At 35.1% G+C, this 24,425-nt stretch overlaps 3 protein-coding genes across 9 annotated transcripts; 1 reads left to right on the forward strand and 2 right to left on the reverse strand.

Moving 5' to 3' along the window:
- The first annotated feature begins 1,726 nt into the window (after positions 1–1,726).
- LOC140956277 (uncharacterized) lies at positions 1,727–2,431 on the forward strand. Its single transcript, XM_073412985.1, has 2 exons — positions 1,727–1,982; positions 2,124–2,431. Exons 1-2 carry the CDS (start codon positions 1,888–1,890, stop codon positions 2,362–2,364), a joined length of 336 nt encoding a protein of 111 aa, XP_073269086.1. The 5' UTR covers positions 1,727–1,887; the 3' UTR covers positions 2,365–2,431.
- Positions 2,432–5,347: 2,916 nt separating this feature from the next.
- On the reverse strand, positions 5,348–8,862 carry LOC140990925 (multiple C2 domain and transmembrane region protein 10-like). Its single transcript, XM_073460792.1, has one exon. The coding sequence runs from the start codon at positions 8,736–8,738 to the stop codon at positions 5,700–5,702; it is 3,039 nt and encodes a 1,012-aa protein (XP_073316893.1). The 5' UTR covers positions 8,739–8,862; the 3' UTR covers positions 5,348–5,699.
- A 5,999-nt stretch (positions 8,863–14,861) lies between these two features.
- Positions 14,862–24,358, reverse strand: LOC140991373 (CLIP-associated protein-like). Of its 7 annotated transcripts, none has more exons than XM_073461293.1 (21): positions 23,941–24,356; positions 22,635–22,790; positions 22,435–22,497; positions 22,179–22,247; positions 21,826–21,991; positions 21,259–21,420; positions 20,816–20,913; positions 20,380–20,454; positions 20,234–20,302; positions 20,074–20,159; positions 19,880–19,997; positions 19,578–19,676; positions 19,147–19,489; positions 17,177–18,945; positions 16,938–17,039; positions 16,286–16,390; positions 16,108–16,182; positions 15,959–16,027; positions 15,783–15,854; positions 15,485–15,586; positions 14,862–15,314 (listed from the first exon to the last, which is right to left on the reverse strand). In XM_073461293.1, the coding sequence occupies exons 1-21, from the start codon at positions 24,271–24,273 to the stop codon at positions 15,156–15,158; spliced, it is 4,290 nt and encodes a 1,429-aa protein (XP_073317394.1). In that variant the 5' UTR covers positions 24,274–24,356; the 3' UTR covers positions 14,862–15,155. The 7 variants fall into 7 exon arrangements, 5 of the variants coding, with proteins under 5 accessions (XP_073317394.1, XP_073317395.1, XP_073317396.1 ...); XM_073461294.1 differs by having other exon boundaries at positions 15,783–15,851; positions 23,941–24,355; XM_073461297.1 differs by having other exon boundaries at positions 15,230–15,374; positions 23,941–24,358.
- Between the last annotated feature and the right edge of the window lie 67 nt (positions 24,359–24,425).

The following is a 24,425-nucleotide window of genomic DNA, read 5'->3' on the forward strand; positions in this document are numbered from 1 at the left end:
TCCAACCCATTTGTCTCGTAACACATGATTCATGGGTGTATTAAGCAAACAGGTATTTTTCTAGCCCGAAAATATTCTTCATTATGCCTTTTTTTCCCTTTTTTTAACAAAAGAGTTTTCTATAATTATATACATCCAATTCAATTTCAACACCTGTTTTTTCACATATTAGAAAATAATCATTGAAAAAGTTATTTACATACAAACTTCTTTTTTTGTTATTTGATTTATTAAAAAAAAAAGTTGTAAGCTTTTCAAACTTAGTTAATAATAATATATTAATAAAAGAGTAAAAAAAAAGATAGCTAAATATGATATAAATATAAATGTTTGAGGAAAAAAACGTGACATATATAATTGAAACAACTAGAGTAATAATTTATGATAAGTCTGAACATTAATCTTGGAAATATAATTTTGTATATCATTAGAAATTTGACTCGTAATATGTACACACACATCGAATCCCGTGATTTTTCGGTGAAAAGAAGTTGCTGGTGGTGTACAAATCCAATGTATATTGCTGTTGCATGGCCATATTTAAAACAAATTTTATATTATTATGATTATTATTTTAGTATTAATATTATATTATCTGCGAAAAAAGGAGGAAAAAATTAATGCTGAACGACAATTCGCAGCTTCTTGAAAATGGTATAACTTATGGTCCAATGGTAATTGACAGAGTAAATTTTACTTGGGGAAGGCGATATTATATTTATATATATTATTATTAAAATAAAGTTTTTTGTGATAAGTCACAAAGGAAATTTAAAAGTATACTTTCATAAAAAAATAAAAATAAAAACAAAATTCGCGAAAATGCAATCAAATCATCTCCATTTTTATTCTACTTCTCACCCATCGCATTATAAATGTCGCTTTAAATTTTTTATGAAAAATGGTAAACTAAAAATGATTATAATTACCACTTATCACATCATATTTAATTGATTAATCATCATTTCAATTCACATTTTTAATAAAAACATATATGCACCATTCTCCTAATCAAATTCTCAAAAATACATTGTCAAACATACTTTCCCAAGTATTTTTTTTTAAAAAAAAATAACACACATAACAGGGTTTTTAAATTAAATAGTACAATAACATATACTAAATATCTAATATTTATTTTATTTTAAAAAATTGTAATAAGATGGGGTTAAAAACTTATGGAGTTTGGTTCAATCCCAAGCCCCTATTTGGTTTTATTACAAATTTTAAGTTTTTTAAAAATATTTTGATGAATATAATTATTTGCATACTTGTTTAAATAATAATAAAAAAAAACTAATAATATTGATAAAAAAAGAATAACAGTAAATCATATGAAACAGTATTACTCTTTCTATCAGTATTATTATTAGGCCAGGTTTTTAATTTAATTAATGAAAAAATTAATATTGATAAAAATATTTTAAAAATAATAATTAATCTAAGGGCCATCGGGGTTTCAATTCCCGGCGAAGATTCATCATCCAAAATTTAGATCAGAGTTAGATTAAAAATAAATAAACAGTGGATCGGATAAACATGGAGAAAAAAATATAATATATCTATTTAAAAATTGCAAAAATATGCTTAGGTGGACTGGATCTGAAGGGTCAAAGGATATTTGTAAGCATAAAAATAATACATAGAATTCATTATATCATATAATATAATATAATTTAATTTAATTTGATTTGATTGTTGGCATAGCATAATATAATTACATACTAATTGTGAACACCACCAAATTTATGATCTCTCCCTCAGTTTTCTACCTAAACCTATAACTGATCTCATCTCTTTCAAACCCCAGGCCATATTCCTGATATTCCAAACTTCTAAATCCTCACCAAAAAAAAAAAAAAAACCCTTAAAAACACACATACAAATATGGCAGCAGATACCTCAAATTCTCTGAAAATAATTGTCCAAAGAAACCCTTCGGAGTCTCAACTTTCTGAACTCAGCATCAAATCTTGGCCTAAGTAATTAACCCCTTCTATTCTTGATCTCATTCACTTGGCTTTTGGGTGTTACTCAAATCATGATTAAATTATGTGTATTGTTGTTGCCTTATTTTTTTTTAAGATTTTTATATGAATTAATTAGAGATTGTTAACATGTAGATGGGGTTGCTCTCCGGGGAAATACCAGCTGAAATTTGATGCGCAGGAGACATGCTATTTAGTGCGTGGAAGAGTGAAAGTTTACCCCAAGAATCCAAGCACAGATCAAGAGCCCGTGGAATTCGGAGCGGGGGATCTTGTGATTATACCAAAGGGTTTGAGTTGCACTTGGGATGTATCTGTTGCTGTTGATAAACACTACACTTTTGACGCATCTTCTCCTCCATCTTCTTCCGCATAAAAAAAAAAAAAATATTATGTATTATTCATTCTTGTTCTTGAGACCCTAATTAATGCATGTAACAGTATTTTTTTCTCTCTAAATGATGTCTATTATGCAGGATTAATGGATGGTTTGGGAACTATACGTATGATTATTATAACTAGTTAAGCAAGTTTGTAAAGTTTAATTTTTTAGTTGATGGATTGATTGGATTATATACGGAGAAATTCAGAGGATTTTTATTTTCATGAAATTGTTTATCATCAGCACTTTTACTTGTGTATATGTTGATATTGATTGACTTGGGAAATTATGTAAATCGTCATATAAGTTGATCTATTTATGCTTGTCAAATTTTGTTTTTAATTAATTTTATGTTCAAATACGTAAGAAATGATTGGATTATCCCGATCGATTAATTGGATTTTTTTCCCCTTTAAATTACATTGGCTATTTGGATTTGGGGCAAGTGTGCCTTTGTTTGGGAACTTTATTAAAGAGTCGATCGACCGAAGGGGGAATAATTGGTCAATGGGAATATGTCCTATTCGATCAAAACTAAATTTTATAATCAGTGGAAATGTTTTAAATGCTTCTCTGACTGGTCAAAGCTATATTTTTACTTAATTTTCCAAATGGTATATTTATTACACTAATGTAATATTTGCAAATGTTTAAAAAAATGATTATGATTTTTTCTCAAATTTGTAAAAAAAAATTTGCAAACATTATCTAAGTTTACCTATTTCGATACTATTTGCATCCTAATTATGTGAGCTTCATTTTCTTCGGTTGTCCTAAATATATAGTTTACTTTCTACATTTAATTGCATATTTTCTTTGGTTTTACTAATATACTCTTATTAACTAGGTATTGAAAGAGGTAAAATCGTATTTTGAATTAATTAAATAGGGATCAAATGGGAATTTTGTATGTTATTTTGTCAATGATTTTCTTACTCTGTGTGGAAAAATTAAATATATATATATATATATATGTATTTGGACCGAAAGAATATATATAATTTTGTAGCTCTTTTACTAATTATTAGTAAAATAAATGCGTATGTGCTATCTATATTGGTTAAATGTGACCATCTCAGTCTAGAATGAAAATATAGTTGGAGTATTATGAAAAACGAAAATGGCCATTTATTTCAACATTTTTGTTTCGATGATACAATAATTTCATAGACTCTAACGAATTGAACACTTGAAGAATGCTCAAGTATATAATGTATTTTATTATATGTATATAAATAAAATTATTAGAATCTGTTTTTTTTAATAAATAGTAAGATGCATGCATTATTGTTTTATATATAGCTAGAGGAAATATACTTATAATTAGACTTTAGATCCGAAATCTCGTTTTAAATTTAAAACATTCGTTTGAAAAAGGCATGGGCAGTTGGGCACGTTATTATTCCGATTTCTATTCGTGGGGTCGACATTGTTTCTGACATTAAGTAAGCATCGAATAATTTCATCATTTTTCTTTGGATGAATTATAAAAATATAATATAATATAATATAATGAAAGGTCAATAAAAGAAAATGTGATTGTTAATGTTTACTGAGAATGATGACATTAGCATCAATCATTTGTCAGGAAAACAGTCTTTTGATCGTCAAATATAAATAGTTAAAAACATCTGACATTTATAAGTAACATCTGACATTTATATACTTATTTTTGTACACATTTTCATGAGATTAAATGCATCAAATCTTTTTACCCAAAAGTAATTACATTTGAATTGTTTTTGTTGGAAAGACAGTTCTGAGATGGAGTCGCCCTAGCTAGTGATTTAAACGAATTAAGTGAAAGCTTAATTTTACTTGTATGTCCAAGTTCGGATTTTTTTTTAAAAAAAAGTGACATAGTAATTTATTTGGTTATGAATATAGTTTAGATGAAGAGTGAATAAATTCTTGAAAATACTTCTGTAAAAATCAATTGTTCTAACAATTTTTTTATTGTTAAAACAAATATCCTTAAACGACTGATTTTGTTGAATTCTCGAAAGTGAAAATAACAAGGGGATTTTATGGATGTTTGGATACCAAAATTACTATATCACTCCTTCAACTTAGAATAGATTCCACTAAAAGATTTTGACTTTACAACTTCTTATTAACACCTGTTACAACCAAGATTTATAAATGCCTAAGTTGTAACTCTTAGCGAACATTTTACAAATTTGGCTTGTTTAAGAATTCTTAGTTCAATAGACAACATAACAAATAACCAACGATTAGCTTGTAACAACTTGAGTTGGTGGAGTAGCACAAAGATGATCCTTAATGATCGGATATGAACTCTAAGACGTGTACTTGATGAGCAACTTGAAGTTAAAAATATTTGAGTGCTCAAAGATGTTGGAATGCAGATTGTAATGTGAAGAGTTTAGCTTGTTCTTCATTATCGAATCTGCATATTTATAGGAGAAAAGGCCTCAACGGTCGAAAATGACTTTTCAACGATCATGACATAATGATATTTTCTCTCATGCATCGTACACCCATCATTAAATGTGTTCTTGTTTTTTTTTTTTTTTACTTTAGTTCATGTAGCTTCTGAAAAGTTGACTACTTTTTGTCTCAACACGGGTCTTCCTCAGCTCACATATCCAAGATAGACTACTTTTTAATCTAGAGAACCCAAGTGGTGGCCGTATACTTATGTGGTGTCCGAGTTGAAAGGAGTATCCAGTCGTCAACTTGGGTGGTTTTTTTTAACATTCTCGACAGGGTTGTTTTGGACCGATATCCCGATTTACTTGCTGAAAAACTTGCCAAAAGAACATTCTTGTTGTTTAGTATTCGTGATTGGCAGACTCTGCATTACATTTTACCATCCAAAGAAGGCATTTATTCCTTTTTATTCTTGAGTTCAGACAGAAACATATCCAATTTCAGGTAGTTGCATTTCTTTTTGTATTGTATATGTTGTGCAAGTGAAAAAGGTTACAATTTTGTCATAAACTTCCATTTTCACAACTCCAGGCATCTTACTTCATGATTGTGTTGATTTTATGATCATGCATGAATATATCTGCAATCACTCGTTTTTTATATTGACTTGTGGGCGAATCAAACATGGTGTTGAAATATGATATAAAGTCACAGAAACAACTGAATTTTAGTCGAACAGATTCAGGTTCTGAACAGATTACATCCATTTAACGAAGCAGAAAAGCAGCAAATGAGGTATCCTCCTCTACACCAGCCTAGAATCACCAGGAAAACAAACTTCGGATAAATTACAACAAAAGCCTTCCACCACCAAGATTTCCAATTCTAGAACCTAGTCAAGCTAACTACAATCATCCTATGTGAATAATTGCATATCACAACATGCTATCTGCATTTGTAGGCAGCCTCTTGAAGAAATTAACAGCACTTGAAGGCAACTTGTTCCTGAACTTCGGTGGCCTCAGATAATACAAACCAAAGAGAGCCACCGCCCATCTGATTGGAACTAGATAGAATCCGAAAGCCGCCAACAAACAAAATATCACGAACAAGAATGTAGCTCTCGGGTCACGCCAGCTTAGCAATGCTTGAAATCTCTCACCTTGTGTTGCCAGATCCCCCACCACAGTTTGAATCCTCCCAGCCACGCTCCTAAGTCGATCATATCTCATTCGAATAACCTCCGCACTTCTGCTAGTCGGGAAGGAATCAAATTCCTCATCTAGTTCATCTGGATGCACGCTCTCAGCATAGGAGAGCCGAGTATCCATGTGAGGTGGGTGCTGTGGGCGAGACCTATAACGCCAGAGCCCCATGACAGCTAGGGTTAGCAATATGCAAGGAATTATGAGCTCAGGCACCAACACGAGTGTCATGAATGCAATAAGAAAGAGCGTTGTGTACACAGGTTTGTGCCAGTTTCTCAAAATCTCCAGCAACCTGGTCACGGCAACAAACCAGGCCAAAACATTGGTGAGCCTGAAGAAATTTGCTTTGCTTTTTCTCATGCTCCACATGTGTGAATCATGGTCTAGCATGTACTCCACCACTTCTCTTCCCAAAGGAGGCTCCGCTCGACTGAGCCTTGAAGCCACCACATTCATCGCCTGGCACCTCAAACTATCCAACTGATTCACAGACAGTGGCTGCACATAATGCATTTTTGGCAGCAGGGGCATGGTGTACATATTGAGCATGTTGAACATGTTTGCGCACGAAAACCGTACTGCCAAATGAAGCTCTCCCATCTTTTTAACCCCAGAAGGATGCAGCATCAACAATGGGTAAGCATGAGTGTACACTCTGTCAGATTCAAGGGTAGACAACCGGATCCTAACTTTTCCTATGCGTATATCCCGGTTTGTAGTTCCAGCCACAACATTCTTGTCGATCCGTGAGTTGTCAAACACCCCAATGGATATTACAGTGCAAGGATCAAAGACTTCCCAAGTGTACTGTTCATTCCATTTGGGAGACAAGCTATCAACAACAGTTCTAGTTCGAACCCATTTTTGGCCATACTTCGCCACACAATAAGAATCAGTGGAACCTCCTTTGCCATCTTTGATTTTCACAGGCATTATATTGGTGGCACCCAAAATACCAACTTCAAGCACACCAATGTGGGGCTTCCATAGCTGCTTAGCAGTGGGTCGAACATCGCTGCTATACATCGTCGCCTCATCAAGCACATGGTAGCCCCCTTCGAGAGAGACTCGAAGGTGAATTCTAGATGCAAATCTCACCACAGCTTTGGTCTCATTTGAGCTGCTATATTGTGTATCCAGATTGAACCACCTAGATATCACAGACTTGTCATCTAGCCGCCTCTCGAGGTTCGCAACTGGAAGAATCGCCCTCCCTACAACCTCATCTCTATTCGGTATTAATCTATCCTCAACAGAGATCAACAAAAAGTCCTCAAAAGGCTCTGCTACCACAAACATCAAGTCCTCATTCCAAGAGGGATTAGATAGGCTCCTATTTGCAGCAGGGGAAGCGCTTCTAGTCCTTAAAACCTGGTTCCCAACTTGAACTCTAGCAAAAAGTTCAGGATACCTCACCATATTCATAGAGGCACCTTTGTCTCCCAACACAACATCTTGTGCTTCAATTACACCCACTCTCAAATACCAAAGTTTGGGAGATAAATAAACTTTTGACTTAATCGAACACAACCCATCCAAATGCACATTTGCTGCCTTCGAATGCCAGGCCTCAGCAAAGGCCTCGTCTGCCTGAGTTCCAAACCAAATAGACACCATAATTTCACAACATTTAGCCCTATCTCCCTTCTTATCCTCCATTCTATACCATTGAGGTGCTAACTGACTATCCGGTGGAACCCTTTTCGGGACCTCATTCAAATCAAACCAAACACGCCCTAAGAACTCTTCTTTGTTATTCTCCTTCACAAAAACCTCCACCACCGAGGATTGTATGCAATCCTTCGAAAAGGCAAAAACTTGGTCCCATTCCGCATTCCCCAAAGAAACCCTCTTTGTAATCCCTTTGTAGTTTCCAAGTTTCACCTCTGCCACCACTTCACCGCCACCAAATATTGAAATCTCTCTAGCCTTCACAACTTTAACATACAAATACTGCATTTGCTCCACAAGATCATAAGTTGAGCTTGTTTTATCCTTGTTGACACCACCAAGATGTGGGCTTGTTTCCTTCAAAGCATACTCACTCGAAGCTCCGCCAACACCACCATGGCCACCGCTCACACCGCCGTGGGAGGTAGCCGGAATAACCGGACGAGGAACAGTGGTTATAACTACAGGCTTGATATCACCCTGACCTGGCTCCACATTCTTCAAATGGGCCTGATTCTGTAGGCCCGACGCCATCTTACCAATTTCTTGGCCCAACCCCACACCCATTTGCTTAGGCACCACCAAGTTCCCGCTCCGCTGCTGCATTTTCTTGCTTTTCTTGGAAACCCCACCACCGCCACCGGAAACCGCCGACCCATTCTCACCACCACCACTGTTTATAACCTGTTTAACCTCCTCTTTCGAAGAAAGATAAGGCTTCAAACTAATCTCACCCCTCACATGCGAGAAAAGACTCCTTTTATCCAGCGTATAAAGCTGAGCCACTTCTTCCCCTTCTCTCGCAATACTCGAACCCGAAACCCTCACTTTTCCCAGGAAATTCCTACTGTTATTCGACCTCTTCTCGTTGAAAACGTTCACTTCTATCGTGCGGTATGGGAGGTCCGCAACGTCGTTCACATGAAAGAAGAGCTTCTCATTCCACACCGGGTTCAGGTCTCTGTACTTGACCTGAGTCTTCTGCCTCTGGTTCTCAAACTCCACCTCCACGAACGGCGAAGAAGACCCCTCGCCATCTTTGGGCATCAGATTGTGCGCCCCCACCACCTCCACCACCAGCTTTTCCTTATTCATGCTTCCACACAGAACAGATGATGTTTAAAGTGCACAATAATTCTTTAAACAAAGAGAGACGAAGGAGAAGAATGGAATGTAGTTTAGTGTATCATTTCGAAGAGAAAAACGTTAGTTAATACGAGAGTTTTAAGGAGAAAAGGGTGACAGACGGAGAATTGGATTTTCAGTGAGTGAAAATTTGAAAGAACACAGCTCACTTACCCATGCATGAATGACCACGCGCCATTATAATGCTGGTAATCTAGATTTTGTTGCATGCAATAATCAATCAATCTCATAAAATATTAAACGTCATATTTTTGAATTTGTTTCGGTACATATTTAGAAATTAAATCCAATACATGTTTGGTTATATTTTTACGTTTATCGTATTTGTTAAAAATAATAAAATTATTTGATTGGTTGAATTTAATAATAATGATAATGATGTAAGAGAACCTGGAAGCTATAATAATAACGTTAGAATTAAGCACGAAAATTTATTACTGTCTTACTTTTATCGATAATATATTTATTAGGTAAGGTATTTTGGGGGAAAAGAAAGTTTTTTTCCAATTGCATAAAAACAATTAATTATCCTTTTGAAGTAAGTAAAAAATAACATTCAAATAATAATTCAATAAAAATAGGCATAAAAATGTGCTAAGTATAATACAGTTAGAATAACTTGAACTACTTCTCAAAAATTAAACCTCAAATCATAATTACCTCGATATCTGAGTTCTTAAGTCATCTTTGCTTCCAAAATATGTATGTAGATGATAAAATAAATGTATAATACGATGATTTATGATTCTAATTTTTTTTTAGATTTTTGGCAAACATAGTCGAAAAAAGATTAATGTGTAAACAATTAATGTCTAATTTTATCATCAAACGATGAATGGATACTTGATTTTTGATCCAATATTTGACTTGCTCGATTTTTTTTTTTTTTTACCAATTTGTGTTTTGTAAAATGCTTAAATCCTTAGCAAGAGATAAATCGTTCATTTTTTTTTAAAGATGTGGTTATTTACACGACTTTCCACGTTAAAAATAAGAAGTTGTATACCTTTTTTTTAAAAAAAAAAAAAAAACAACAACAACAACATCGTTCGATCGCACGAATAAAAATTGGAAAAATGTAAATTATTTGAAATATAAAATATTTATATACAGGTTTTGACTAAGAAAAAAAGTCAAAGGGAGGCATGTTGATCCGGGTCGGGTAGAATGTCGGGATTCGCACTTCATAGGCGCGTGAAACACGGGATATCTGCGATTGGAATATGAGAACACGCCTGTCAGCGTAGGGAGCAGTTTCCGATGACCACTCGTTGCATCCGGGCAAGTGGTTGGACGCGCCCTCTGATTTTCCCAAAAACTTTATAAAATCTATCTAAAATATCATACCATAAATTTAAAAAGTAACAAGCATTTATCTTTATTAAATAATAATTGTTTATCTTGAAAATTTATTACCAAATTCATTTTTCTTACATTTTAAAAATCTTTATAAGAAAATTACTTGACGGTCGACAAATAGAGTTAGCGCTAAAGTCAAATTTATAATATTTGGTGTTAAATAATTAGATTGAAATAAAAACTAATAAAAGCACTTCTCTTCAACTTTTTAAAATTTATCAATACATTTCTTCATATTTATATTACATAAAAAATATTATTATAAAAATTAATTTGATTTTATTTTTTCCTTTTTTGGGACAACTCGATTCTATATGTGTACCACTACCACCATTTCCATACTAACAAAAAATACAAATGGAATGCATGAAAAAGCCCCAAGGCAAATAGCGACTTACATTTATCCCCAGAAAACGACGTTTCAGTTGTCACTTTCGTCCCACATTAGCCAACAACTGAAGGAAAGGAAATGCAGCGACTCACTTTTTATTTATTATTGTATAAAAATTTTTTTTTTTTATTTTAAAAAAAACAATCTTTTGAATTACGGTAAAACCTTTAATTTTGAATTTGAGGTTTGTATTGTAAGACTCGAATAAAATTAATTCTTCATAAAAATGTAACATTTGANAAATAACAAAGGCTGATGTTTTATAATATTAGTTACCTGAATCAAACTCATGAATATAGACAGACATTCAAGAAGAAAAATATGTCAATGGGAGTTGAACCGTTGGAAATAAAAAAGAAAAATATAGAAGAGCAATAAACAACCAAAAAGAAACTTAAGTCGGCCAAGACATTGGTGAGAAATACCAAGAGAAAGCTGGTTCTTTCTTCTGATTCAAATTCAAAAGAGGGGATAGAGAATGTTCCCTTCACCCAAGTATTTGGTGGACCGAATAAGGTTGCAAAGCCAAGGAAGAAGGCGGATAAGCCTAAGATAAATTTAATCAAGCATGTTTCGGAACCACTCAGTCTGACACCAATCCCAACCATTCATGTCTCGAGTCTGAGTGGAGTCAAAATTGTTGAACGAGAAGATATTCCTACGCAGTCTGGACTATATCGACCCCGATGACATACTTGTGGAGTAAACTAAGCTCCCCAATGATCAAGTTGCCATCAATTTCTCCATGCATTGAGTTGATGATATTGTCAAAGAAAGACTCACAATGTTTGACAAATGGATCGATTATCGCATCATAGTTCATTTCTATATAATCCATGAAGAAAAAAAGCCGAAGGTTGTCGCCGAACTAGCTAGAGGACAAAACTCTACACTTGGCTGAAATTGATTTAATCTCTGAAGCCCTAGAACGGAGAGAGTTTATTGAAATGGAACTCAAAGAAAGTGTCCTTAGCCAGATAATCATACATAAGCGGGAGAACTTCAATGGTCACAACCCACAGGCCAGAGAAGATGTCGCAGTAATTCAGCAGTTGGAGATGAATGCATTGTCCATCTCCATGATTGTAAATGTAAAAAAACAGGAATATGAGTTGTTTGTGAAAGATGACGAGGATTCTCTTGCCGGTTTTGACAATATAGAAACTCTAAATAGTGGCAAGCCGGATAGTGAGGTGGAACAACAAGAATAAAGCACTCGTACCACAAAGTCAAGAGGTTAAGATACCCATAGTAGAAACTCGAGTTGGAGCTCCATCAACTTAGGCTGCTGAGAATTCCTCTACGAAGAACTCTCCAACACTCAAGCTGTTCCCACCCCAAACCAGCCAGAGGCCAATATTCTAATATTATGCAAGCTAGCAGATCAACACATACATCCCATCATCCCTCTCATAGGCAAAATCTACCAGAAATGTTACTGACATCTGTGGATGATGTGATAAAAATTTTATCCCAATTTGAATTTGAACGAGTCCAACCGAGCCTGAACCTATCGAGGATATGACTAAGCTGCATCCAGAAGCAGAACTGAGCTATCGGCTAAAGTACGTTGACCGATCATGAACAATATCTTACCAACTCCCGATTGACATGAATATTTCCTAATATGTCAAGAGTCAATCAAAATTTCAAAATGCAAAGCAGCCAAAGATGTAAAATAAAAAAAAAAAAAGCAAAGAAGCAATAAATGAACATCAAATGCATTGTACTACGAAGAAAAGTTGACAATATCATCTTGTCGGAAGTTAGTAAATATTATCGTTGAAAAGTTCCCGATCGTTGGAGTTTGTTCGTGTATAAATATGCAGATTCAATATTGGACAAGAACAACAAGACTGAAGCTTTTACAATCCGCAACATACAAGATTTCGAGCACTTTTTACTTTTCATATCCAAAGGTGATGCACATTTGATATCAGGCATATCCGACAGTAGAAAAATGATAAAATTGATCTAAAAGGGACATGAGATAACACCAGCAGCAACACATGTCTCTCCTCGGACTCACGCGCTTAACAACCCGATATATCGACACTCAAGCAGGTACAACCTCTCATGCCTGATCGTCGTTTAGTATGTAGCTCTGCATTTTAATTTTAAAAAGATTAGAATGTGGCTTAATCCATGTAACAACAGTTAGCTTCATCCACCCCAGTGAGAAATCCTAACACCCCAAATAAACCAGAAGCGCCAATTCAAAAGCTCCTTTCCAATAATGATGTTTGAACAGATAGATCACTTGCATGAGCCAAACGATCAAAAGCAAGAATCTGATGTTTCACTTGCTCAAACGACATCTCAGCATTTTTGTGTTTAGCGTCGTTTCGAGCTTTCTAAAGATGACAACAGATAATGAACGTAAAAGATTCTTGTTAAAAATTTTATAATTCCAATTTCTTTATTGAAAAATTCTGTAATTCCCATTTTATATTGTTTTATGTGACCTTGATTGGTCACTTGGAAAAATCATCCACACAATTAATTGAAGACATATGTTCCAATATATATGAGGTATGATATTTGGTTAAATTGTATTTGGGATTCATCACAGGTTTAGTTTTAGAAAAATAAGGCAGTGATTAATTATTTACGAAAATATCATATATNATCATGCTACACATTTAAAACCAAATATTTGGTAATTTATGCTGCAGTAACAACCGGCAGGAGATACGGGGGTCGGAGCGTCGACGCACGCACCACCCTTTCGAAATCCATGCTGAATGCAAGTTTTGTAGCAGTCTCGGAATCTAAAACATGGACCTATATATACTTGCTCTTCATTTTTCTCCCCTGTTCCACAAATTAAATACAAGAATTCATTATTTTTTTTTAAAAAAAAAAATAAATGGAACACTTAATTGAAATGATTTTTTATTAGTCACCGGAACCACCATTTTTTATATTCGAGCTCGAGATCGAAAGCGACAATGATGCGAAAAACAGGAGAAGACCGAGAATGAGAGTTTTCCTGAGATGAAGAGTCATTTTTTATAATTATATATATGTTAAATGCTAACCCTTAATCAACTGTTCCCAAAGTTTTCCACATACACAATTTATACTAAATCAATTTTTAACGATGATTACCACAATTTTCTTTTTAAATGATTGCCACAATTTTCAGATACATTGAAAAATGACCAGCTTTGATTTTTCATAAGCGGATATGAAGCGCATTTTTATTGAGGTTAATTAATAGACAATCAAATAATTGAAATAAGACTAGCATTTATTTTTTAAAAAAAATTACATTAAATTTTCATTTATTCTTTTTCTTAAAATAGAAAACCTGATTCTTCTAAAAATCATAAATTATAAATACAATAAAATCTTTATAAATTAATATTCGATAAAATAATAATATTTTTAAAATAATTTTTTTTTCTATCAAATTTGACTTAACTAATTTGCTAAATTCACAGTTTTAATAATTAATTAATAAGAATGATTTTTCGGAAGACCCTTCTATAATCTTTTAACATATTAAATTAATAATTCACTAAATCACAATCATAACTAGGACGCTTTATTAAATATGAATTTAATATTGTTTGTTTTTTTTCTTGAAATTTAAATATAATTAGATTTCATATCTAACTTTTTGATTACATCTAAATTATTAATTAATTGAAAACACAAACATAATTAGGGCACTTTAATAAACTCTATGTTAAAAAAATGCATTGACGAAAAATTAATGGTTCAAGATTATCACTACATTAAATTAATATTTTACTCTCTTACATGATATATATTTTAATATTTTGTTGGATTTCAGTACCAATCTCATTAATAATTATTACAAAAAATTAAGTTTTATTATGTTAATATTCAAAATTTTATTAAATTATTATCAGAATATAATAAAGAACATTATATTATATTTTAATAAATAAGTCTTATTTTGAAAAACAATTGTGTGAACATTTGACTGGGTAAATAAATTTATTTTTATTTTAGTTAGCTTATTTGTAATATTTTATGGAATCCGTGTAGCTTCAAAAGTAAATTTATTTATAATATTTTTGTAAGCCAAAAAATAATTTTAAAATCTAGTTTATGATGATTTTATAAAAACTTAAAGATGATGTATTGTTCAAAAGTATAAAATCAAGAACAACGAGTGACCCAACTGTATGCACCAAAACATAGCTAACTACGAGTTATGTCGTCATAAAAAAATCCATGGATTCCATCGACCTTGAGAAAAAAATAAAATTCCCAGTCAAACCAATCATAATTTGTAGTGTCCCAATCATCAAAAGGTGGTCATATTGTTATGAAAGTGAAACGAGGGAAAAAAAATCGAGATCGATTTCTTCACAAGCACAAATGGGCTCAAAATAATTACGTTTCGATGGCGACACACCTGATAACAATCTTCTCCTCTGTTCTTCAAAGCACGTTTGAGTGAAAAATAGAGAAACAAACCTACTTTCAAAAAAATTAAATTAAAATTAATCAAATCAAAGCAAAACAAAATGCCAACCCTTTCCTAGAAAATTTCAAACAAATATATACTCACAAAACACACAGAGTTATCAAACTTGATAACTCCTCACGGAAAGATGCATCCAAGCCAAAAGCAGCTATCATTGGGTACCATCAATAGGAGTGCCAGTTCTCGCCTGCGATATCCGGTTTGCATAAATGCTTACAAGCCGTAGTTGTGTGCTGTTGAGCCCGTCCAAGTATGGCAAAAATGGTTTTCCAAGCATGATGTATATGTCGACCAAACAGAAAACAACGGTCTGCAATCCCATGGATAAAGCATATCGATTATGGAACGAGTTGGGCCATCACATTTTCATCTAAAGTAAAAAAATCGGGAGAAGGGACAATTTTAAAAAAGCAAATTTAATATAAGAGTTTAAGTGTTTGCTATCATCTTTTTGATAAACCATAAGTTGACGGCTACCACCTTACGGACATCTGCACTCTGGCTCCCAAATGCATCGAAAAGAGCTGGCAAAAATGATGGAAGTTGGCCCATAAGTTCTTCCAGGGAGAGCCTACCAACAAGCTGCAGACAAATTATGTGGCGTGATCATCCACAAAAATTGGCTCTACTTTCTAAAAAATTCACAGATTTTTGGACACAACATAGTTGCGCAAATAATTAAAGCATTAGAATGTGGTGGTGTGGATATTGATTGACCGAAGAAAAATGAGTGGATATTGATTGACAGCTAAAAACGATATCCTCAAAGAGTTTTTACCTTTGTCAAACAGTTTATGCATGTAACAAGAGTTCTCTCATCCTCGGTGACGAGCGAAGGAACAATAACCTGCTACATCCATGGATCAAAATATAAAAGAATTGCTTATAAAAAATGTAAAATATTAAAAAAAATTCATATGAATCTAAAGTGTAAGATCAAAAGGTAGCACTCACACTTAAACACCTAAATGGATCATACTGAGACAGAATTATAGCTAAACAATGCGCCAATTCATTAGATACCTGAATTGATAAGCTGACACTGTAAGACGAAGTAAAAACAGCAAACAGAAACTGGCATAACTTGAGGAAAGAAAACGTACTTTCAGAACATTGTCTTTTGTTGCATGAAGCAGCTTTTCAATAACAACCTCGACAGAATCCTCCATAAAATCTTTCTGTAGTTAAAAACAAAAATCTTCATAAGAACAAGTGAAAAACCTGCAGAAGGGAAAACCTTAGGTTTACATCATTACAAGCTTGGAAATATGGATATCAAACCTGGTTCTTCAACATTTCACAGATAAGAGAGAGAGTGAACTCGCAAATAAATGGATCAGAATCATCCAGCACTTCAAGTACAGCAGTGAAAATCTGATTGAAGTACTGCACTAGGCAAATGAACACAAGGACCAATTTTTTTTAAAAAAAAACATAAGAAAGGAACCACAATATTTCAGCGTCACAAAGCATTTCAATACTCCATTCACTTTAAAACTCTATCAAGACAAAACAAATCAACCACCAAAAGAAACTGCATAAATGTCAAATGACAAAAGAGAAACAACTACGAACTAAACAATGTGTATGATGATTATCGATCAGCCTGGCCTGGCACAAGTTTGACCCGATATTACCTTAGACAAAAAAATTCGAAAAAAACACATAGGTGGGTATGAAAAGTCAAAATAAACATTTTATTGCCCACAAACAGGGAGTGGATGGATAAAATTGGATAAATATCAATATGCTGAAATAAATCAACAATCAAATTCCAGCTCGAATTAAGTACGGAAGGAAAACAAAAGTATAAAAGAGCCAAATCTCGCAAATAATCTCCACTACTCCCTCAAGAACCCAAATTGATCATATTTTATGCATACAAACGAACAAGGAATTGTTCGAGAATTTAAAGTTTGACTTTCGGCAGTACCTTGCTCCAAATAGAGTGGTCATTTGATACAGATACTTCAACCAACTGTTGAAGTGCATCCCGCTTCTTTGCTGTAGGACTTTCATCATTGCCATTACAAATCTAGCCAAAAAGTGGGAAACAAGGAATAAAAAAGGGACTAGCTTACAATTAGGTTTTTGCATATAAATAACAACAGAAACAAAAACATGGTGACAGAAAGCTAGTCAGTGACAAATGTGGGTAGATTTGAAACTCACCAAATGAATGATCTGGGGAATGCTTGGTCTCAGTTCTGAGGTAGAATTCAGTTTTAAAACAGAAAGCCGAGGATTATTTGGTGTCGATTCGGGTGAAATTTCACTATCAACGCCAAAGTCCGACTTTGGCAGAAAATCCCGATTGATATCCGAGCATGAGACTGAAGAAATCTCACCATTTGAATGGCTATCCATTGTATAAGTTCTAGCTTTATCACGGTCCGTCTTAGAGGCGAATTTAAAATTTTTGCAATTTGAAGGGGAGACTTCAGGGTACGAATTAGTCTCCAGAATATCATGGCGCAAGTTCTCTTGAATATCATCAGATTTTAAGTTGCCAATAGACCCTGTGATATACGGTGTATCTTGAAGAGAACTCCACTTCCTACCACCATCACTATCAACAGAACCAGAAGAATACCTTCCTAACAGATGGCTCTTCTTTGATGCTCCAATGTACCCCTCTTCAGATGAAGTTCCGATCAGATCAGATGGATCGTAAGAGGACTTACCACGTTTCTCTTTCTTACTTTGCAGAAAATTCACCAAGTCTACTTCAATGCGAGGAGTATGCTGCTTGAGGGCCCGTCTTAAAGAATTCTGTTCTTCAACAGATAAGCTAAGGATAAAATGTATTACTGCTATTGAATCAAAATACGTATAAACAGTTATTATACATGTGATGGCAGCTTCTTTCAGTTTAGTATTTTTATCATGGACCAGGGGCGTTAATTTTGCAAGCCATAACTTTAGGATGCCACTATTAGCAGAGCCTTCAGAATTTGACGCATGCTTGTTAAATGAACCAATAGCAAACTCAATAACAGCTAATTTTGCCTTTGGAGAGCGTTGTTCATCCAATGATCGGAGAAAAGCTGGCAGAAGTGCATCAGTACCATACGTTTTGCCAACAAGATCTAATGTAGTCGAGCAAGGTTGCCTAACTAATTCCTTCGGATCGATCAGCCGGGAGAAAACATGGGGTAGAATCCTCTCCAAGTAATTTTCAAATGGCTTTCTGCATGCTGGAATAAGATCGGCAAGCGTTGAAAGGGCAGCTTGTGCGACTTTATGATGGGGATCATTCAAATGTTGGAAAAATAGCTTCATGACCTTCTCAAAATACTGCATTATTTCTTGAATTCCTCTCGTGTCCTGCTGTAGCAGAGAGCGAATATAATTAAATGCAGCAACCCGAGCATTCCAATCTGAAGTAGAACTAAGACCCTCACTTAGAGCGTCATTAAGGGAAGCTGGACCTTCTGCATAACTCGAGACATCTCCCAGTGGTAGCTGGCTGTCATCGAAGCTCCTTCTCCTCCCTGCGGGCGTCCGACCAAGTGCATTCTTTCTTAAAAGTGGACGCTGAAAATGTGGTACGTGGCTATTCTGGGAGTCCCTGTAATTACCATCTTTATAAGATGCTTCCAAGTATTGCCTGTCAATATGAGAATTCATATATCTTCTCGACTCCTTAAATTCTGTATATTCTTCATTAAAACCTCTTTCCAGCTCTTTTTCAAAATTTCTCTTGGATGGGTAAGTTGAATGCATAGACAGAGATTCACTTCCCAAGCTACTATGAGAAGATTTACCCGAATCTTTAGAAGCCTGAATTTGAGTGATGATATCTGACAACGCCAAACCTCCGTTGCGATTATTACCTTTAGAAATACCAGAAATTGTGTCTACAAAAGAATTTTTTTGACTATTTGAAGCTGGAACAGCAAGGGGAAATGGTGGATCACGAGAGGATGGTGGGTCAACTCCTGCACTAGGAGCAATGATATAAATAACTAGCTGTAATAGCTATTTAAGTATCGAGGCATTTTATCAACGAAACTGTCATTCAAAAAGATATTTATAATTATAAGAATCAGGCATTTGGTTGACGTATGGCAACATAGTCAACCGAACACTGCCAACACCAATGAAAATCACTAACTGATAGTAGAAAGCATTTTGAGTACCTAAGTCCAAACTAGAGGATCTGCTTTTGCCTGATACATCCAAGCCTCTCAACATACTTTCTATAGCAGTGACCTTTTGCTTGCTCGAGTGCAGCACACTTTCAAGCGTATGGTCTGTTCCTTTACCCACAGACTTTGATTGCGAGAGCAGTAATCCAGATGTAATTGATGTCCCTGAAGGTATACTTGTACTTCTATCCATTGCAACTATGACAGAAGTCCCATGACCAGGAATGTTTGAAGGGACGGATGCCTGAGAGGTGTATGACAAGTTCGAACTCCTTTCGGGATTGGAAGGAGAAGCATGCCTTCTGTGCATTCCATCATCCTCATCGGTTAACACCTAGGAAAATATTCCTCTATAAGTTCATAATGTTGGAAGCATGAAGAGGATGCAGGTTGAAACCTTTCAATAGAAGAGTGCGTCGTACCCTTTGAACCACCGGATCAAAAGACGAAAACAACCGCCGTGAGCGCTCGGGCCAGGTTTTAGCAAACATTCTGTAACAGGTCCTGGCAGTAGATCGCACCTGTTGAGTTTAAATGTATCAAGTTGCGAGAATTACACAAAGAAAGACAGAGAAAGCAAATGTGAATAACTATTGAACAGAAAACACCAAACATAAGCCCAGCCCAAATTCTCATTCAACAAAGTATAAATGTTAACAGAGTAGGTAAGCAGACAGTGTCCATGAGAAACAGATAAAAGAATTCACAGATAACACATCTATACCTCACTCATTGCATCAGCAACGCAACATCTAATGAGGTCTTCATAGAGGTCAGCCGAGCGTTGTATTTCAGGAGCATCAGCCCAACATTCAAGGATTAGAAGCGCATATTCACAACACCTATTTTGGAAACAAAAGCAACACAATTAAACAACAAGATATTGCAGCCCAGTAGCATAAAGAGTTACAGAAACACCTCGCACGAAGTATAGCACTGCGGTCATTCTTTGCAGAGTCAACTATCCGAGGAAGTACACGCGAAACTTTGCAATTGCGCAACATCTGGGGAAAAGGTAGCAAATTACAAAAGTCGTGCAAGATCCAAAAAACATTGAACTAACTAAGAGAAATTATACCGTTTTAATACAGTTATCTGCAGATTCGGCAATAACAAGCACTGTTATCACCACAAGCTTGAAAAGGACCTATGTCGCAAGCAGAGGTTAGAAACAAGAAAATTATAGTACCAAACTGGGGCAACTAGACACAAAACTTGTCTCACCGGAATAAAAACCTCGGCACATCCCTCGAAATGTCCCAAGAGATCTTTTGATAAGAAGTTTAATAAATGGCAGGCCTAACAAAGTAAACAAGAAACCAGAATTGCAGATGATAAATACAGCAAGTAACAAAACAATTCCAATAGCCTACAGATACGTTAGTGGACCAGTAATAGAAAGGTAGTTTCAGCACAACAAAGCATCAACACAGTCAAGTAAACTTAGTTTTCTAATTAAATGCTCAAACCAACAATTAGAAACCTAACGCAAGAATAAAACTCCAATCGCAGAATGCAGCCATAGATAACTCAACATATATTAAGGATAAAACTGATGAAGAAAATTCCACAATGCAAACAACAACAGAGTTCTATCTATGGCAATTTAAGTAAGTCATTCTCAGAGGCACCAGTTAAGTAATCATCCACGTTGTCTCACCTGCTTCACAATGCTAGATCGCCGATCAGATAATTGTGTGCTCAAAGGACCAACCAACTGCTTGAGAAGTCCATGGAAACAAGGGTAATCAACTGCACCTGAACAGCAGAACCGAATTAAATATTTTCACCTACCAAATATGGTTGAAATAATTGATATTGCTCATAAATATGGACATCAATTAGCATACACTTATATCATCCAACATATAGAATAAAATTCTTTTCCAGGAACATAATTTTACTCTAAAAAATATCATCAGTTACAATTCAAAGGGGTAAGAAGTTGCTTTTATATTTATAACGTTACATCAAGATAAAGGCTAACAATGTTTGATCCTTTGTGCATGCTATTCAGTACAATGGCAAAAACACCATAAACACCTCCTTTTTAGCTATCATAGAAAGGAAAAGTCGACCTCAATTTTTGTGTACTCAACTCACCTCCAATCACAAGACCTTCAACTCTCTGCATGGCTGCAACCCTCATTGACCAATCCTTATCTGGCACAAGGGTCGAAGCAATCTTCTCAAACTCCCTGATGAGATCCTTTTCTGAATACATTGTAATTGGTTCAACAGGTTTCTCGGTAATATCTCCATCAGCTGCTCAGGGCCAAGAATACAAGAAGTTAGCAAGCTTAATATTAAAGTAACAAAAAGCAATTGATGTTACAATAGTCAATTGCCATTTGCCAATAATTTTAGAGCAATGGAATTTTTTTTTTAACTTCTTTTAGTAAAAGTGAGCAGAACAATCCAATGAACATGTGTAACTTTACTTCCATAACTATATCAGCAGTAATAAAATCAATCTTTCCCACCACACATAATTCTGACAATTGTAAAGCATCTGAACAACTTGAGGTCCAAAATGAACTTTATAAAGTTCGAAAGCTGAGTGACTTTAGTGGTAAAATGACAAGATAAGACAATTACAAAAAATAATTGCTAGACTTTGAAACGTATTTTATGATAACCATGTCTATACAATCCCACTTCTGTACTAACCTCCAAATAGAGAAAGCCCACGAGTTGAGGTTTTGGACTTCGGGCTGCTTTTTTTGGGATTAATGCTTGCAGGCTTAGTCTCATTAGAAGAGTAATTGCTACCAATTGCATCTGAAGAGTAAACCTTCGGCTCAATTTTTTCTAATCTGGAATTAATATCTTTTAACTGCATCCATTATCATGTCAAAAAATGCTTGAGAAAAATAACTCCATTTAGAGTTCATTATATGTTCAAAAAATCGGATTATTACACTTTGTCAAGAGTAAATAAAAACAACATTAAGCTTCATTTCTTGACAAGTGCCATGCACATATAGGTATCCTAAGTTCATAACAAACAGTTCAGTTATTACCAATGTTGTAGATAAATGATGCCTGTGAAGTTCCTCAAGAAACTGTGTCCCAGCTTGAGTATACATCTCCTGTGGAAGAAGACATGAAAAAATGAAAGACAGAAGGTAAAACAATTATTGACAGACAAAGTACCGCAATGCTTGATCTCATCTTACTCCATCCAAATGAGAATAACCAAACGGAGTTAGCCATATATAATTGTGTGTCTGTGTGTGTGTGTTCAAACAGATATTATTAATCGCTGATTTTACTTACCTCAATACATGTTGTGGCCGATTCTCTTACACCAGGATTTATATCATTCAACATTTGCAAAATCTAACATCCAAGAAGAAAGTAAATAAAGCCACACATTCTAACTCGAATTTATATCATTCTTGGTTCCTCCTTCACTGAGAATTTAACATGTGGAACAACAATAGAACAACAATAAAAGATGAAAGAGGACAACATACAGATGGAAGAATAGCACGTTGAAGGGGAAGTTCTGTTGACACAAAGAGACCGATTGCAGATGTGACAGTACGAGCAAACTCTTCTCGAACTCTCCAGCTTTTGTGAGTCCAAGCATAAGATCCAGCTCTTTCAACAATGATTGTAGGGGAAGACACCTTCACAATGTCAATATTTAACCTTCTGAGAATAAATGTAGAATCGATAAAACACTCAAATCCAGTCTAGAAACTCTAAATCTAGGAGAAAATTCTTTGAATCAAAGGACTAAACTGTCTATTTGCCCCAATCAAGACACAATTAGCTCAGCAGCAACAGAAAATCTGAAATGCTTTAAGAGCTGCTCGCTCAACTCCACTACAAATTTGAGGAAACATTACATTAAAAAAACTGTCAAAGGCCAGAACCAGTAAATTTTTGCTGTTGCTCATATCAACTATTGTATGAAGGAAGCAGAAACTGAATCAAATTATCAACATCTCTTGATTTTTCCATTCTCAACAGCTAAAGCACAATGCATTTTGGAACCTGAGCATGAGAGAGAGAGAGCGTGGGCCACGAAGAATTCCATGTGAGAGGGCATCATTTTTAGGAGGGATAAACACACGTTTTATGCTTACATGTACATATTTTGGGAAAACGAATTGATTCAATTTTATCTTTGCATTCGTGAGCATAAAAATATTTAAAAAGGGCAGTAGAAGTTTTGAATTGTATAAAATTTTACGAACATTTAAATCGAGGAGATCTAGCAGCAGCAATGGAACATGAGGATCAATAAGGAAGTACATTAAACACAACTACGCAAGTGATAAAAAAATATTGAATGGCCTAGGATATCCATTAATATTGAGAGAGTACAGTTTCTAAAGATGAATTCCTCCGTCACAATTAGAATAAACTTTCCTAATTCACCTAGCATAACAGGTAATGTGCAATGGATTAGTGGCACATTACACAAAGTGAGAAACAGTCCCACATTAAATTTTAAATAAATGCAAATGAAAGCCCATCAGCAAAGTGAATTTGAACACTACATATCTGAAAGTAAATTTCTGAACTCTGAATCCTACATTTGTAACTAATGCAAAAACAATTAAGAAAAGTTGAGATTCAGCAAGGAAAATTAGTTCGGCATTTGATTAGTATCCACCCTGAATAGTTATCATATTTAAGATTTTGATCGAATAAGTTCAAATAACAGCGTAAAAAAAGTAAACCACGCGGACAGACGAAAATTTGAGAACAGACCATTCGAAGAGAACTAATAAGTGTGCTAGTGAGCAAACCAAGAATCAGACAACATACTTCCATGAGAGTAAGCAAAAGCCTCCTCGCAGCATCCCTGACAGGCTGTTTGGAATCTCCCAATCTCTCGACTACAGCGGGTACGAGAGCATTAAAGTGGAGCTTCAAGTGCTCGCCGGAGAGCACGGCAGCTGAGTCAAGTGCCTGCAGAGCACCCTGAGACACTCTGAAATTGTTTTCCTTCAAGAGATCTAAGCATACGTCGACAAGTGACGCCACCTCCGTCGCCGAATAAGTCTTCCTCGATGCTTCGAGTAGTTCGTGGAGACGCTCGACGCCAGCCATCCTCTCCTTGGTGTCCTTCGCACGCGCCAACTCCAATGCTTCCTCCATGACGGCGGCAGGCGTATTCCGGGAATTCCCCGCGATCTGGAAGGCTTAGGATCAGATCAGAGTTAGTGACAAGAAAAGATCATGTGACGAAGGGAAAGGAAAGCTCTGCCAGATCGACGGGTCCAAAATAAATTGTCTGAGGTTCAGATTCT

Source organism: Primulina huaijiensis, chromosome 13, assembly GCF_012295235.1.
Source record: "Primulina huaijiensis isolate GDHJ02 chromosome 13, ASM1229523v2, whole genome shotgun sequence".
NCBI lineage: Eukaryota > Viridiplantae > Streptophyta > Magnoliopsida > Lamiales > Gesneriaceae > Primulina > Primulina huaijiensis.